Genomic DNA, 16818 nt, shown 5'->3' with positions numbered 1-16818 from the left:
GATTATTTGGGGGTGGATTCCAAATTACCATGTATGATGAGAGAGAGCACAGGGCAGGTCTGACCTGGACGGGCTAATTATTGGGCGGTGCTGGCAGGCATGGCAGTGAGGTCACTGTGTCTCTCTCTTTGAACCCTGCTTGCCTTGGAAGCAAGGAGAGACTTGGTGGAATTGTTGGGGAAACAGTCCCAGACTAGAGGCGCTTTATTCAGATTAAGGACAACATATTCCTCCCAGTTTGCAATGCTAAATTCATCCTGTCTGAGCCGCATCCATCGCTGCATCCTCCCACCGCCCCGACTATAAAAAGACCATCTCCAGATTGGAATGTCAGGAATGCAGATGTCACTGCACTTGACGAGTTAGTTGTAATGTGTTGTCATGGAGCCCTGTAAGGGGACAGAAACGGCGACCAAGGAGAAGGGACCTGGGGAGGAAATCTGTGGATCTCTCAGCTCCGAGAAAGAGTTAAAAACTGAGGTTAAAAGTAAAGGATCGATCCTGACTAAGGTGATGTCTCCTGGCCAACTGGATTACAGTGGTCTCCAGGGACTGGCTGGTCCTAAGGTAATGGCATCTTAGCATCCCAGGGGACCTTAGAGATGGCCAAGATCAATCTTCGCAGTGTACAGCTGGGGAAACAGAAACCCAAAGGGTTGAAGTGACTGGACCAGGATTAGAATCCAGCTTGTCTGACTCCCAGTCCTGGGCTCTTTACACAATAAATTTTTGAGCAAATGGATGGCTCCATGGCTGTAGCAGCTGGTCCTTTTCAGAGATCACAGCCTTCTATCTCCTAGGACTTTAGTATGTTAGAGCTGAAGAGACTGAGATGGTTGAAGCCACCTCCCTCATCTTACAGAGGAGGAAAGGAAGCAAAGAGGGAAAGTACCCAGTGCTGGTACCTCAGTGCCAAAACTAGAACCAAGATCTCCTGGAGCCTGCAGGTTGACATGACAATAATTGCATAGAGATGAAGTAGGAATACAGTTCACTTGGCTTTGAGAGGTTCTATTTCTGAAGAGCAGAATAAACCCTGGGGTGGATCATGGATGTGGGACAGTCTTGAGGATCTCATTGTAAAATGGATCTCATGGTTTTGAATCTGTAAGAACTGGGAATTTCAGGTTTGTGAATTTGCTAGCCATAAGAGCCTCACTTTCCTTGTGTCTTTTAAGTAGGGGGTTGCTCTTGGGATATTTTTAGTCCAGAAACTGGTGCAGTGATCTTGCAGACTATAGCTCCCAGGGCAAATATGTTCCACCTCCAGTTTTTAGAAATAGTTTGTATTGGAGCAGAACCATGCCAGTTCACTTACATACTGTCTGTGACTGCTTTCACACTACCATGACAGAGTTGAGTAATTGTAACAGTATGGCTTACAAAGCCTAAAATACTTAACATCTGGCCCTTTATGGAAAAAGTTTGCTTATTCTGTCCTAGAATTACATTTTCAGGTGTTTGTGAAGCAGGGATGTTGATGTTTAAGTTCAATGTGGCAGAAATGTTAGAGCAGTATACAACCTAGACAGCCCGTCACTATGAATGGTGACACTGAGGTAGCCCTCAGTATGTGGAGAAATGGAAAAGATCCATTATTCGCTGAAGTTTAAGGAAAGTTCTGAGCCCACAATGTGATTTTTCAATAGTTTCGTTTGATGTGTTTTAAAGTTCTTTACTGTTCTCAGGAGATTAGAATTCTCTGGGATCATGAGAAAAGGGAGGTTCTAGATTTTATTAATCAGTAGTATCTGAGTTATTTTCCTTTCAAATAGTCACTGACTACTCCATTCTCCTTAGAAGGATGAAAAGGTTTAAAAATTCGATCATAATTCAAAACCAACTGATTACATGACCAAAATGAATCTGCAGTAAGCCCAGACCTGGTAAAACAGGACAAGGAGGCTGTGTTTATCCAGGGGGGAGGAGGCAGGGGCAGGGCATTCCTTTTCTTTATGGGTGGGAGTCAGCAAAATTCTCTGTTCCACCAAGAACTGTTGGGGATAGGAAAAGAGAAGTTGAGGGGAACCCAAGACACATATTTTTGCTGCCCACATCCTATGTTGGCTTACCTTTTGCTCAATAGCCAGTCCTGATACTTTGTAAATATTGATTTTGATAATATTTTAAGTTCTAATCAAAGGATTTTAGAAAACAAATGGATCCAGTTGCATTACAAATAGATTCACTAGCTGTGTTTTTTAAGTAAAATGAAATTCAATCCATTTCAAAGTTCTATAAATAAATAGTTGGGTTTTTTTTTTTTTCTTTTAGACTGTGATTCTGGCCTTGTTCACAAGTGCTTTTGCAAAATGCTACTTAGGCCACTTTAGGAAATGAGAAAACTATGAACCCCCTACCCCCACTCTGTCCCTTACAATTGTTTAGGAAAAGTACAAGTGGAGCCAACAGGCCATAGTGCAGCCAACCTCCCTTTTTTCCTCATACCTCAACATAGCTGTCCTAGTTACCCATGGCCACATACACCTGGATTACTCTTTGAGGAGGCAAAGAAGTCTTTATAGACCCTGGAAATGGACTTGGTACCAAATGAGAAGGGTAGTCCACATTCCTGGATGAGCATACAGAAAGGGGATGATTGGATACTAGGTATGCAGTCCTCTTGAGCCTGTGGACTATGTTCTGTGCTGAAGGGCACAGTTGGGGGAGGCTGGAATGGGTTCCTCTGAAGCATGGGGCTATTCTGGTTCCAAAGACCCATCTTGGGATTCGGCCAAAAGCAAGGAAGATTTTGTGAACTGTAGCTTCTCTCTCTTTTTTGCCCATTTTGGGTCAACATGCCCGGGATCATCATGGCTTTCACAGAAGTATACAAGAAGAAGAAAAACACTGGAACAAGGATGATGATGCCCTAGGAGGAAACCAGCTGCAAAAAGCCCAACTTCTTGGAAATGTGCCTTAGGTGGAACAGAAACAATTGTTTTCCTCTTCTAAGATCAGAGCATGTAGGAAGTCTTCTTCTCTATAAGCAAGGGGGCTTCTGGATGGAGCCAGTTCCTGCTGAGCTTAGTTCAGGCCTACAACCAAACATGGACAGGATTGAGGCCTTCGGGAGGGTGTTTCCCCAGAGCCTTGGTCTCAGCCCTTAACAGAGCTCCCATCCTGATATGTAGAAAGGTCTATCATGCCTGGTTTTGTCCCTGCAGATAACAACACCATCTCTGAACTCAGCTCTCTGCATGAGGAAGACAGCAATTTCCGCCAGGCCTACCACCAGATGAGAAGCAAGCAGTTCCCTGTGTCCGGGGACTTGGAGAGCAATCCTGACTACTGGTCGGGTGTCATGGGAGGCAGCAGTGGGGCAAGCCGGGGGCCCTCAGCCATGGAATATAACAAAGAGGATCGGGAGAGCTTCAGGTACAGGTGAAGATGGCTGTGCCAGTGCTGCAGCTCTGGCGCTTGATGCAAGGGGTGGGAGCTGGAAGGCAAGGTGGCTCTGAGACTGTCAGTTCCCAATAGCATCTCTGTCCCCCATTCAGGTTTTCCTGCCACACCTCTCTTTGGCGTATTGAACATCCCCTTCTCATGTTGATTAAGCAAGGGAACACCTGTGACACCATGTGAAGTAATAGTCATTCAAGTACATTTGAAATGGCTACTCTACGCTCCTTAAGGAACCTTATTAACATTTCCTTGCACTTCTCATAAAATCTTATCCTGTAACCTCTGAAAATTTCCATGTATCATCTCCATCACTTTTTTTTTTAAAGGTTTATTTATTTGAGAGAGAGAGCATGCGTGCGCACAGCAGAACGACTGGTGAGGGGAGGGGCAGAGGGAGAGAATCTTTAAGCAGACTCCTGGCATCAGGATAGATCTCAGCACCCATGAGATGATGACCTGGGCCAAAACCAAGGGGGCAAGATGCTTCACCAACTGAGCCACCCAGGTGCCCCTCAATCATTTTTGATCGCTCCTTTGTGAAAAGTAAAATGCCAGACCCCTTATACTGCTGTGTTCGATTCTCATAAGTCTACAAGGCGGTACTGTTAACGGCTCCGTTTTAAGTTGGGGAAACTGAAATGTACAGATGTGAAGGAACTTACCTAGAGTCACCTGGCCAGTGAACGTGGGAGGCCAAGATGTGCACCTTGTTTTGTATGGCTGCTTCCCACTGAATAGCACCGTTACCACTCACCTGTCCTTCATCTTGAAGGACAGTAGACATTGCCTTTTTCTTAGACTTACCAACTGCAGGGAACTTGCAGAGGGAACTTGGCCGCGGGCTCTGAGGGAGGAAAAGGCTTCTCCGTCTATCAGCAGATATTACACGGAATCCTTGGGCCAGGACTGTTTGTATCACAAGCCACACCACCCACGCTGGTTTCGAAGGTGCCAGAAGTGGGACAGGTGCTTGTCAACCAGAAGTCCCATAACAATGATCAGAGGGCCCCGCGGTGTGCTTTGGCACCATACAAATCACCGCTGCGTTTTGATCCTTAGCACAAATTCAGGAGAGAGCCGCGGTCGCCCTCCTTCTTGTGTCTGAGAGCGTCAGAGGGGTCCCTGATTAGCCAGGCGCTGGGAGCCAGGAGGCTGCTCAGCCTGGAGCCAGGGGCCGGGGGCCGGGAGGCTGCTCAGCCCGGGGCCAGGGGCCAGGGGCCGGGAGGCTGCTCAGCCTGGGGCCGGGGGCCCGGGAGGATGCTCAGCCCGGGGCCAGGGGCGCGGGGCGCGCGCGCGGCTCCCCCGGGCTCCCCGCCCCGGCAGGTGCGCGGGTCCGGGTTACAGGTTCGGGCCCGGGCGCGCTGACCGCCGGCTCCTGTGCCCTCTGCCCGCAGCCAGCAGCGCTCCAAGTCCGAGATGCTGTCCCGGAAGAACTTCGCCGCCGGGGTGCCGGCCGTCTCCATGGACGAACTGGCCGCCTTCGCCGACTCGTACGGGGCGCGCTCCCGCAGGGCCGACGGCGACAGCCACGAGGCGCGGGGCGGCGGCCGCTTCGAGCGCCCGGAGGCGCGCGCGCTCGGGGGCTTCTTCCAGGACGGCTCGCCCGAGGGCTACTACGGCCGCAGCCGCAGCCGGGAGCCGCTGGGCGACGCGGGCCGCGCCTGGGCCCCCAGCCCCCCGCGCCGGCGGCCCGACGACGCGCCGCTGCCGCGCCTGGTGAGCCGCACGCCGGGCACCGCGCCCAAGTACGAGCACGCGCCCCGCGCCGGCGGCCTGGAGCGCCAGGCCCGGCCCGAGGGCGCCAGCCGCGGCGGCAGCCTCGAGACGCCGTCCCGGCTGAGCGCGCAGCTCGGCCGCCGCAGCGCCTCCTACTACGCCTGGTCGCCGCCCGCCACCTACAAGGCGGCCGCGCCGCAGGACGACGACGACGACGACGACGACGACTCCGCCGACGACGCGCTGCCGCCCTACAGCGAGCGCGAGCTGAGCCGGGGCCCGTCCTACCGCGGCCGCGACCTGCCCTATCACAGCAACTCGGAGAAGAAGCGGAAGAAGGAGCCCAGCAAGAAGCCCGTGAGGCCGGGCCCGCCGCTGCCCGTGGGGGGGGGGGGGGGGGTCGCGGGGGGGGCGGGGGCCGCGGGGGCGCGGGACGGAGCGCGCAGGCGCGGTAGGGACCGTGGGGACCCGGGACGCTGGGCTGGCTTGCGGGGGCCTCGCGCTGCTGCGCCCTGCCCGGGACCAGCTCATGTCCGGAAGCCTGGGGCCCCGCACACTCGCCCAGAGCAGAAATAAGCGGCGTGTGGTTGTGGAGTCTCAGATGCTTAAGACCGGCTGCAAGCGTGCAGCATCGGGGATTCGAGGCAATCCTTTAGGTGGACTTCGGAGACGCGTGTGCGTGTTCTGTGCGCGCCTGTGTGCGCATTCCTCCCAGGTCCCCCACCCCGTACCGCGAGGGTTTATGACTTGCATAAAATTCCCAAAGCCTTCACATCCCAGAGAAGGTTAGTAGCTGCTGCTATTTTTGAAGGACAGCTCACTTCTTTCCTCCTTTGACATTTTGTTGAATGGAAACTGAAAATTGTGCTCTGTGTGAGGGAAACCTTTTGGTCCCTGCCCAGTTAATTGCCTCTTTTTGTAATTGGCCTTACATAGGTTTTTATTGCTTTCTCTGTAAATGCCAAGAGCAGCCCAGTCCATCCCTCAGCCCCTAAATGTGAGCCCTGGACTTCAGAGGAAGGCTGGGGGACGGTCACAGATGTCTCCTCTGGGTTGCCAAAGAGCCTCTGCCCCTTGTGCTCTGGGGGCCCCTCTGCAAGCCCCAGTGCTCATGCTCCCTCCTCCAGGTCCTCTGCCTCTTCTGCCATTTTGTGTTTCATAATTCAAGGTGGACATTTTCTTTAGTGTGAGGTATGGGGAGAGAATGTGAATGGAAAGAAATTTTGACATGATTATTAACCCCTCCAAAATAATTAACTTTTCTTGGTTGTTGTTCTTTAAGGAGAAAAATGAGATGACGTATGAAGTACCATGAGCAGGAGTGAACTTTGTGGTTCCGTTGGGTTGATGACACACCATCTGCACTAGCTGTTGTGTGTTATGAACGTTGTGGTTAGCCCTAAGGGATTGGGAAGCCATTCTCTGGCTGTAGAGCTAAGTTCTGTCACATGTATGTTGGCTTCAGCAGGAACTGAGGCTTAGGAATAATGACCACAAGCTTGATAAAATGCCCCGAGTCTGGGGGTGCCAGACTCTGAACAGGTTGTGGACTCTGCCCAAGGAACCACCTCTTATGTTGGGTTTCTTTAACCATTGTGTAGTTTAATGCTGTGCCCATTCTGCTCTTTTCCAGAGTGACTTTCCAACCAGGATGTCCCTTGTGGTCTGATGTTTGTTTTCAAGACATCTCTCTGGGTGACTAGAAATCAGAAGTGGACTACCGGGACAAGACACAGATCCAAGAGCCAGCAGGCCCGCCAGGGACCTTCTCTGGCCACCACCTTGGAAGATTTGCTGATCTTTGCTTTGGCAAGGGGTGGGGGGCAGCCTTTCAGGGAGGCTGATTCCAAACCTCAGTGTATATCTAACTAGTATGAGAAACTTAGGAAGATGACTACGTGTGAGAACATTCCCACACATGGAGTGTCTCACTCACTGAGTTCATCCTGCCTGATGTTCTTCCTTAGCCGAACCAGGATTCCTTTTCCAATTCTGAAAGGGAGTTAGCTCCGGACTGCTAATCCCTCGAAAATGCCTCTGCCTACAGTATGTTCTTCTATACCTTCTGTGCTGTGCTTAGAGACAGAAGAACTTAATAGTACTGTTAGAAGAAGGCCTTGTACTGACAACGGAAGATAGCTTTGGGCAAAATATACCTTTTATCCCCATTTCCTCCCAGTCACTAGTCAATGAATATTGTTACGCACAAATCAGAAGGCCTTTGGTGAGTTCAGTGACAGTGACCTGCTGGACAATCAGAGAAATGACTTCAGTTTGCTGTTCTGAATGACAGTTCTTGAGTGGCTGGAACAAGACAAAAGAGAGTATACTTTTTTTTTTTTTTTTTTGAGAGTATACCTTTTTGAAAAGCTGTATAAGTGGTATTTCTTTTTCCATTCTGAGAACACAAACTGCTTTTTTTCTTTCCTCTGTGCACAGTGACATATGAGTCTTGGACATTAAGGGCTCTCCTCATCCTTCCTTCCCCTGGATTTTCCACAGGTTGGTGCCACCCATGGAGCCCCCCTCCCTCTGCACTCTGATTCAATTGTCATCAGGTGCCTTTTAATAAAGCTTAAAATACACATATAAAAGCAAAGAGGAAGGGGAAAAAAGGAGAAACAGTAACCTAAAATAAAGAATGATGAAAAAGAATTGAAGAGAAAAAGAATATATGATTTCATTATGTTCTGAATGCGGGCCATGTTCCCCACAAACTCTACTCAGTCTTCTCTGGTTTAGTACTTCATTTACCATGAGTTGTTTCTGCCATTCCAGCTCTGTTATTCCAGGACACCAGAGATGTGTGGAGCACTATCTCTGCCTCACTAGGCTGCTGCTCTAGATGCTTTGGGAAATGAGTGATATTGCTCTTAGGAAGGAGGAGCACTTCCTATTCCCACTCTTGCCAAAATGATAGATTTTACCTAAATCCCAAAGCTAGATATCTCTGGATTTTGTAATTTGTATAGATTGCAAAAAATGGCCACAACTACTTCCCTTCTCATCAAGAGGTGCAGTCTGTTTCTCTACCCCTCGAATCTGGGATTGGCTGTGTGATTTGATTTGACCAGTGGCCCAAAACAAATGTAACACAAGCAGAGACTTGAAAAATTCTCTGGCTATCCCCACTGCATGATGAGGAAAAAAGGCCCAATAGCCCTTACACCCTGACAGTCTGTCAAGTCTCAGCTGATTGCAAACACAGGCGTGACCCAGCCAAGACTGACAAAAGAACTGCCTAGCTGAGCCCAGCCCAAACTGCTGATTCCTACTCAAGGCATGAGAAGTTGGTGCACCCTTTAAATGTCTGTTTCTCTTCAAGGAAAAGCTGACCGTTTCTTCTTGTCTGGATGTTCAGCCCTTACTCCCTGACTCCATCTAACCTTAGGTGTTATCACAGTCTCCACTTCCTTTGGCAAACGTTTGCCAGAGCTTTTCATCCCACACCATTATGGTGGGACACATGGTTGGATCAAATCAACGCAGGACAGTGATGCTTGGCCTCCCAGTACTGGTCAATTTTCTATTTTTTAGTCCATGGGCAACCTATGAAGGCTTCTTGTTCAACATCTCCTTGGTCTCCAGAACCACCTGACTGGAGCTGGGCCCTATTCTCAGAGCACCATTCCACTGGTATCCATTTACTTCATGGCACTTCTAAAACAGTCCTACATTTGCAATGAAATAAAGAAGTGGCTGGTGAGGATCAGAAGGATGAGTTGATATCAACTCATGCTTGGAGGAGACTTGGCCTACCAAAGGACTTTGCAGTGGCTTTGGCCTAAGAGGAACCAGGGACAGTTCAGCCCAGTGCTGGCACTTCCAAGGGCAGGAAGACACAAGCCATAACCCTGGTGCTGAATCTTAGACTTGCTGGTGTCCCTGGCCTCTGAGAGCTAGGTCTAGTCTGTTTGGGCCCCAGTTCAGATGGAAAGGATGATTAAACATCGTCATTTCTTAGTCACCAGCTTTGGATTTTAACTTGCTCAGGCAATTCTGGAGAATATTGGGTAGCTTCAGAGGCTATTCTCTCTTCACACTGAGCACTGTGTCAGGCTTCTCTCCACCAAAGAGCCCCATAGCACCAGCTGCAGAGACCAGACATATTGCTTTTGTTAGCCGAGGGCATGTAGGATTTTGGAGAAAGTTAGGGGAGCCATGGGAAAGAATTATTAAAATTGGAAACCTGCAATCCCAAAGACAGCAAAAACGATGGACAGACAATGCAATCAAAACCATGAAGATAACAGGCTCCTGAAATAACCTGGGGATATAGGACCAGGTTGTCCTCTGTAGGGCTGCATAAATCACTCCCCGGAGAGAGAACACTGTTGTTTCTGGGTATGTGGATAGAGACAAGACTGGCTAGACAAGCAAAGGCAAAGCTGGCCATTCTCAGCACCGTGGCTTTTCTCAGTGGGTCTTCTTGTTTCTTCCCCGAGTAGCGTTTCCCACACAGGAAGGGCTTATACATATTAGCTTCCTTCCTAGGCTTTATTGGGGGTACAAAATAAGTCCTGTGTAAGAGATGATCTCTGTCCATTGGGACCCTGCAATTGAAAAGGGGAAATAAGACATGCCCAGGAAAGAAGTAGGAGGTTTTATGCATATAATGTGAAATACTGCTATGGATAAATTACAACAAACCCAGAGAATTAAAGTTTTTAAATTTAAATGGGTATATTTTGATATTTAAATGTGTGTGTGTGTGTGTGTGTGTGTCAGTCCATTGTATTTTAAAGATAAGCTCAGTGTTCTGCAAACCAGTATTAAAAAATCTGATTGAAAGAGGTGAATTAGGATGGAGAGGGGTACAACGCAGAAGGCCCAGTGGGATGATGGCAGGAGCTGCTGTTTGCTTGTGAGTCACAGCTGAGTCAGGGATATGTCGTCGGGAAAGTGGATGCAGGTGGCTGGAGGTATCCCGCAGAACAGCTTCTTTAGGCGATACATAGATTCACTAGGAAGCTGGGGACATTTGCCATGGACCTGATGATACATGTCAGCTGTTCCATGCAAGCATGTTCACAGGGGCGCTCTGCCTCTACTTGACCAGGGCCTCAGTTCTGCAGCCGTGAGTGCTGCTGGCCACCCTCCGTAACACACAGAAAGTCTGGCACAGATAATGGGCGTCTCATCTCGCTTCACATGATCCTCACTTCTGCACCTGGCATGGGACTGGGGGTAGAAAGGGGCTGCCACTGTAGCCCGAGGCACTCCATGCTGAAAACACCTAGCCACATGTCTAAGTATTTCTAAATAATCTGAAAGACGTCATATAGGTCATCTGACTAGACTTTGGGGAGCGTTTGAGAGAAGCTGAAGTTGCAGGTACTATTGTAATCCAACCCCCCTTTTCTTTAAAGGTGAAGAAATAAACCAGCATTGCCATTAGTGAAGTTACAAATCTAATTAGGCTTTTAGATTTCAAGCCTGATCCTTTCTGCTGGATTAGTGTTTCCCCAGATTGCCTAAACTACAAATGACTTGATTGCTGTTGAAAATGTATTGTTGGGCCCTTCCTTGGAGATTGATTAGGTGGGTTCAGACGTCTTCTTACTCCCTTGGGGCAGGCAGTGGTGAAGCCCCCAGCAGTCTGGCTGTGATGATGGGGATGGGCTTGCCAGCGTCCAGAGGCAGGAGAACTGTGTGAGGCAGAGAGGGAAACTAGGAACACTCCCCAAGAGCCGGTTCTAGATGTTTCTAATCCTAGAATAGTGATCTGTTGTGACAATCTTAGATCTGACAACAAGAATTATAGGTAATTTTCTCATTCCCTTAATGTTATTCTGAGCAAAACTTAGATCATGAATAGAAGGAAATGGAAAAGGGAAATGGCAAATCATTTTTTGAAGCATTCAAATTATCAGCCTGGCTGGTCAACTCCCCCTTCCACCTTAAGACCCAAAGTGGGGTGGGCAAGAATAATAAAATCAGATTAGATGCTGCCAGAATCTTGCTAGAGTTCAAAACTGACTTACAGGATGTAGAGATCCAAATTCACCAAAATAGTACCCTGGGTACTTAAAGTCCTAGAGGAAGAGTGCCTAGTTTTTTTGTTTTTTGTTTTTTTCCTGCCAGGATCCTACCTCCTAGTCACCTGGAACGCTGATCTGTGGAGCTTTAAGTAAGGAGTTTTACTATCAGAGTGAGAACGGAGATAATGTTGTGCTGTTTTAAGCAGTATCCCGAGTTTTGGCACTGCCTGAGGGTGATAAGTTTAATACTAATGTATTTGTGTTATTTTTATGGTATATCACTGTTTACAGAGCACTTTCACAGGCATTATAGCCTTTGATCCTCCCAACACCCTCCTCCCTCTGTCTGTGTAGGGTTCTTCCCAGACGATCCTGCAACCCCCCCAGGACTGGTATCTGACTGGTCTGCACCTGGTGCAGAGTCCTGGCCCCCGTGCTCACCCACACGCGGCCAGCAGCGGGGAGGCTGTGAAGGCTGGCAGTGAGGGCTGCTTCATGCTGCCCACCCCACTCCTCCACTGCGGCTCTGCACGAGAGCCAGCTTCCCTCAAGGATGGTTTCTGGTTTCATTAGCTGTGCTGTGAGGAGAAAAGGCTTGGACAAAAATATACTTCAGATTCCTTCTTGAAGAGGAACTTCTGAGCCAAACTACAAATTCATCTAAACTCAGAATTCTAGGGCTTGGGGGCAACCTGCTTAGAAGTGAACTATCTGGCACCTCCACTGCATTTGGGGATTTTAGGCAGAGCTAGGAGGGACTAGATGTAGAAGGAGACGATGCAGCTCTAACAGTTAGAAGCTTTGTTAGAGTTTCTTCCTGGGGCTGGACACAAGCCCATGTGACCCGACCCATCTCTTCCGGAAAAACCAAGAGAGACACAAATAACTTCGCTCTTACCTTGGCTTTAAGGAAAAGCCAGCTTATTAACAAAGCTATCAGACACTATCCCATGAGAATTTTCCTTTTGGGAATATACAAGAGGGGAATAGAAGGAAAAACAGGACAAGGGGTCAGAAATCTGTTGCTTGAGAGTTACCTGCCCAGTTATTTTGTGCCTTGTCTGTGGCATCAAAACTAAAATGTTGTATCACTGTTGCCCATGATTTTTTCAGTGTCAAACATATAAAGTGATTTTGCTTGTAATGTTTTACTCTAAATAAAGCATTTCACCTACATTTGTTACCAAGAGCTCCTAATTAACACAACTATGTTTAATCTGATCTGACATTAAATGACCTCAGCAGGGGGAAAAAAAATCATACACAACTGCCTCTGATTGTTTTAAGTACTGTATTAGAGGGTTAAATACAGTGGGATTGTAGGGGAGGCAAGTACTAACAGAGCATAAATACGTTTTCACAGACTTTTTAAAATAATATTTATTTATTTATTTATTTATTTATTTATTTATTTATTTATTTATTTTTTATAGAGAGACACAGGTGGAGGGAGAAGCAGGCTCCCTGCAGGGATCCTGACACAGGACTCAATCCCAGGATCCCAGGATCACGCCCTGAGCTGAAGGTAGACTCTCAACCACCGAGCCACCCAGGCATCTGTTTTCACAGACTTTCATATGCTATGTATGGCCCAGATAGATTCTAGTGCCATTCTCGCTGCTCTCCACAGACTAACATTCAGGAGAGTATGAGCAGTAGGAAAGACGGTGGGCAAGGTGATGGTACCTAGCTCATTTTCACGATGGGCACAAGGATCTGCCTGCTAGAAATGGGGGAGGAAGGAAGCTATTTGTGGGAGGACATTTGAAGTTCCAAAGAGATCTGAAAAATCTTTGTTAGCAAAAGAAAGGATAACTACCTTGGGGACATACTAATCCTTTCTTATGAGAGAGACCCTACCAAGGGAGTCCTAGATTTTAGAGTTCTGGTTGAATAGAAAGCCTATCCTTGCTGGAAGCATATGGATTCAATTCTGTTAGTAGTTACCTTAAAAATGTTCACTTGAAGATAGACTCCGAAGCAATTTAACTCTGACTACCTCCTCTGGACTTTTGATTTTGTCCATTGTTTTCACTTTATCTTGCCTTTTCAGCTTTATAAAATATTGTCTAGAAAAAATACAATATTGATTTATATTTCTACATGTTTTCTCCACACATCTTTTCTTTCTGCATTTCAGATCTTCTTTTGAAATCTTTTCCCTTCTTTCTGAAGTAAGTTTTCTCTAGTAGTGGTCTTCTGGTAGGATGCTGTGTCCATTTTTGTTTATCTAAAACAAAGGCTTTACATCATTCTTGTTCTTGAAAGATAATTTTACCGAGTATGCAACTTTAGACTAATAGTTATTTTCCTTTGGCACACTGAAGATATTAGTCTAATCTCTTCTGACTTTTGCTGTTGCTTGTAAGTCAGTTACCAATCTAATTATCCTTCCTTTGTATCTGTCTTGTTTCTCTGGCTGTTTTTAAGATTTTCTTTTTGTCTCTTGTGTTCTTTGGTTTAATTAACATGGTGTTGATTTCTTTTTTTATTCAGATTGGGATTTGTTGTGCTCCCTGAATCTGTGGGTTGGATTTTCCATTAATGATGGTAAACTCTTACTTATTAATATGTCAAGTATGTCTTCTCTTTAAGCTCTCTTTTGATGATTCCAGCTAAATGTATGTTAGGCCTTTTTATACTATCCTCCATATTGCTTAATCTGTCTTTTGTCTTTTTCATCTCTTTGTCTTTCTGTGCTGTATTCTGGGTAATTCCGTCAAGTTTATCTTCTAGTTCACTATTTTTCTCTTCAAGTGGCTCTAATCTTCTTTGAGTTTTAATTTCAATTCAAAATTTTTCATTTCTAAAAGTTCACTTTAGTTCTTTTCAAATTTTCATGGTCATTGTTGATACTGTCCTGCTCCTTAATCTTTTTTTTTTTTTTTAAAGATTTTATTTATTCATGAGACACAGAGAGAGAGAGAGAGAGAGAGAGAGAGAGGCAGAGACACAGGCAGAGGGAGAAGCAGGCTCCACACAGGGAGCCCGACGCAGGACTCGATCCTGGGATTCCAGGATCAGGCCCTGGGTTTAAAGCTGTGCTAAACCACTGAGCCACCCAGGCTGCCCCCTGCTCCTTAATCTTGTAGACAATTCCCTCTTATTTCTTTGACTATGTTAAGTGTACTAATTTTATACTTTATACCCAGTTATTCTTTCTGCAATCTTTATAGGTTTTTGAAGTTCATTAGTTCTGTTAACTCTCACTTATGGTTTCTTATTTCCTTATACATTTTGTAGTTTTTAAATTATGTTTGGTAGAGTGCCATACTGTATGGATACCAGTGAAGAACGACCTTTCTTGCTCCTTACCTGTCTTCCTTCTCTCCATAATGACTCTACGTATACATGGTAACTCTGGAGGGTCCGAGAGAAATGAGTAATTGAGTGAAGAGGGAATGGAAGTGCTAAGTGAGATAAATCTAGAAAGTACATGAATTTCTTTCTAAGCAAGCTTCTAGACTAAAATGAGCCTAAGAGGGATGCCTGGATGGCTCAGCAGTTGAGCATCTGCCTTTGGCTCAGGGCATGGTCCCGGAGTCCTGGGATCGAGTCCCACATCAGACTCCCTGCATGGAGTCTGCTTCTCCCTCTGCTTGTGTCTTTGCCTCTCTCTGTGTCTCTCATGAATAAATAAATAAAATCTTTAAAAATAAATAAATACAAATAAAATGAGCCTAAGATAAAAGAGAACAAAAAGCTTTAACTTTACATATTGTTCACAGTTTGATTATTTTATAATGAGTCCCTATTTTAATAATTTGGGGGGTTAAAAGCAAACTGAAGTCCATTTACCAGTCAAAAGTGACCAAAAACATTATGGATCCAGATTTTATTCAAGAAGCAAGGAAGAACTAGACCCATGGGCTGGATCAAAATTAGACAGTTGTGGAGAAAAAATATTTTATGTTTGCACCTATTGATTCCCATTTGTTTAATGTAAAAATCATATTTTTATATTCATTCAATTTAAGAAATAAAGAACCAGGCTTAACTAGGTTTCAGAAAGGTTCTGAAAAATCTTGACGATACATCCTAATAATACTCATCACACCATTTAGGTGAAAGACTTTCGGCTGAATTTAGTTTTAAGCATTTCCTGAAAGCTTGTTAGGTGGTCTGAGATGACTCACCAAATATGGCAGGAGGCTTAGAGGTAGCCGGCAAGCCCAACTCTAGAGAAGGGCAGTGGGTTAGCCTGACACGCCATCTAGTGGCACACATCCAAGGAACTACCTCTGGTACTAACTTTCCAGGATTCAAGGTATTAGAGGTGTTCTTCACATTGTTCATGAGGTATAGACTTTTTGTTTCTTTTTCTTTTTTTTAAAGATTTTATTTATTTATTCATGAGAGACACACACAGAGAGGCAGAGACATAGGCAGAAGCAGCGTCCATGCAGGGAGCTCAATGCAATTGAGCTCAATTGATTCTGGATCTCTGGGATCACGTCCTGAGCTGAAGGCAGACCTCAACCTCTGAGCCACCCATGAGGTGTAGTCTTAAAAAGGCATGTATGAATTCACTTTTGGCAAATAAAATTCAAGTATATTAGGAGTTATTTATTTAGAAGTGATAAGTTTTTCTATATGTTTTTCAAGTTTTAGATCTTCCCATATTATCTTTTCAGGGCAGACTTTTGTGGATCCCATGTGGGGAATATCTCATGTTTCTTCCTTGGGACCAAGTGGGAATGAGGCACTTGCCTTCTTTGATTTAAAGCTATTTTAAAGTGTGTTTTTAACACCATTGAATTACAAGTCTTTTCTGAAGTCAGATCAGACTTTGATACTACAGAGTTATAGTGAAGCCAGTTTCTCATTAACAAGCAAAAATTATGTCACTGAAATGTGCAACCAAATAGTCCATTGCCTGGACTTTGGCCATAGAAAGATGAATCTCTCTTTCTCTCTCTCTCTCTGTCTCAAAAATAAGTAGAGAAGATTCTGTCGTCTCATATTAAAATACTTTAAATACAACCCTTGCTCTCAGGAGATGTGTTCTTGTATTTTGTTTATATATCTTGTGCAACAGCCCAGCACCAATATATTCTTCCTGGCTCACTTTGTTTTTTTCTGGAGATGTTCATTCTCCAGCAGAGCAAAGCCAAAAAGATATATGTGCTGACTTCTGTTTACCACTGTTCTTATAAAAGATCTTTGTTTAACTGAATGGAATTCATTTATAATAGATATACTAGCATCCTTCCTCAATCACAGCCTCTTGGTGTTGCTGCTACCATCCTGGAACTGGCTTTTCTCATTCCTTCATGACAGGGAGACATAAAGTTCCAGCTGAGGTTTTTCCTTTAGCAGTGATATTAGTCAAAAATCTTTTGGTTGCAAATGACAGAAAGCCAACTCAGACTAGCTGGAAAAAAAAAAAAAGGAGGGAATGGAGGTAGTTTATTAGAAAGATCCTGGTGTAGTTCATGAAATGGAAGAAGAGCAGTAGAAATGAGAGGAAATCTGGGTTTAATGTAGTCAGTTCTATGTCCACCACTCACATCTCCTTATCTTTTTATATCTATATTTTTTCCCAGTAAGGACAGACCTTCTCTACAAGGCAGGAATAAAGACACTAGCAGTCCAGGAGTCACACTTTTCCAGCTTATGTGACAAGACAGATGAAAGGCCTTACTCAAGAGAACAATGAGGAAAGGCTGTGATTGACCCATAGTAAGTCATGTGCCCATCTTTGACCTAATCTTTG

At 45.7% G+C, this 16818-nt stretch overlaps 1 protein-coding gene across 8 annotated transcripts in view; it reads left to right on the top strand.

Annotated features, from left to right (window-relative positions):
• The window catches only part of ILDR2 (immunoglobulin like domain containing receptor 2), a 60790-nt gene extending 48512 nt beyond the window's left edge, over positions 1–12278 (top strand). For 4 of the 8 annotated variants that reach the window (XM_077901511.1, XM_077901509.1, XM_077901510.1 and 1 more), the window contains 3 exons: positions 3168–3384; positions 4800–5478; positions 6755–12278. In XM_077901511.1, the coding sequence (XP_077757637.1) occupies positions 3168–3384; positions 4800–5478; positions 6755–6790 (932 nt within the window). In that variant the 3' untranslated portion in view covers positions 6791–12278. The remainder of the gene's footprint in view (positions 1–3167; positions 3385–4799; positions 5479–6754) is intronic. The other 4 variants (XM_077901507.1, XM_077901504.1, XM_077901506.1 and 1 more) reach the window with 1 other exon arrangement.
• Positions 12279–16818: the final 4540 nt, after the last annotated feature.

Source organism: Canis aureus, chromosome 6 (genome assembly GCF_053574225.1).
Source record: "Canis aureus isolate CA01 chromosome 6, VMU_Caureus_v.1.0, whole genome shotgun sequence".
Lineage (NCBI taxonomy): Eukaryota > Metazoa > Chordata > Mammalia > Carnivora > Canidae > Canis > Canis aureus.
This window is presented reverse-complemented; position numbering and strand designations above follow the sequence as displayed.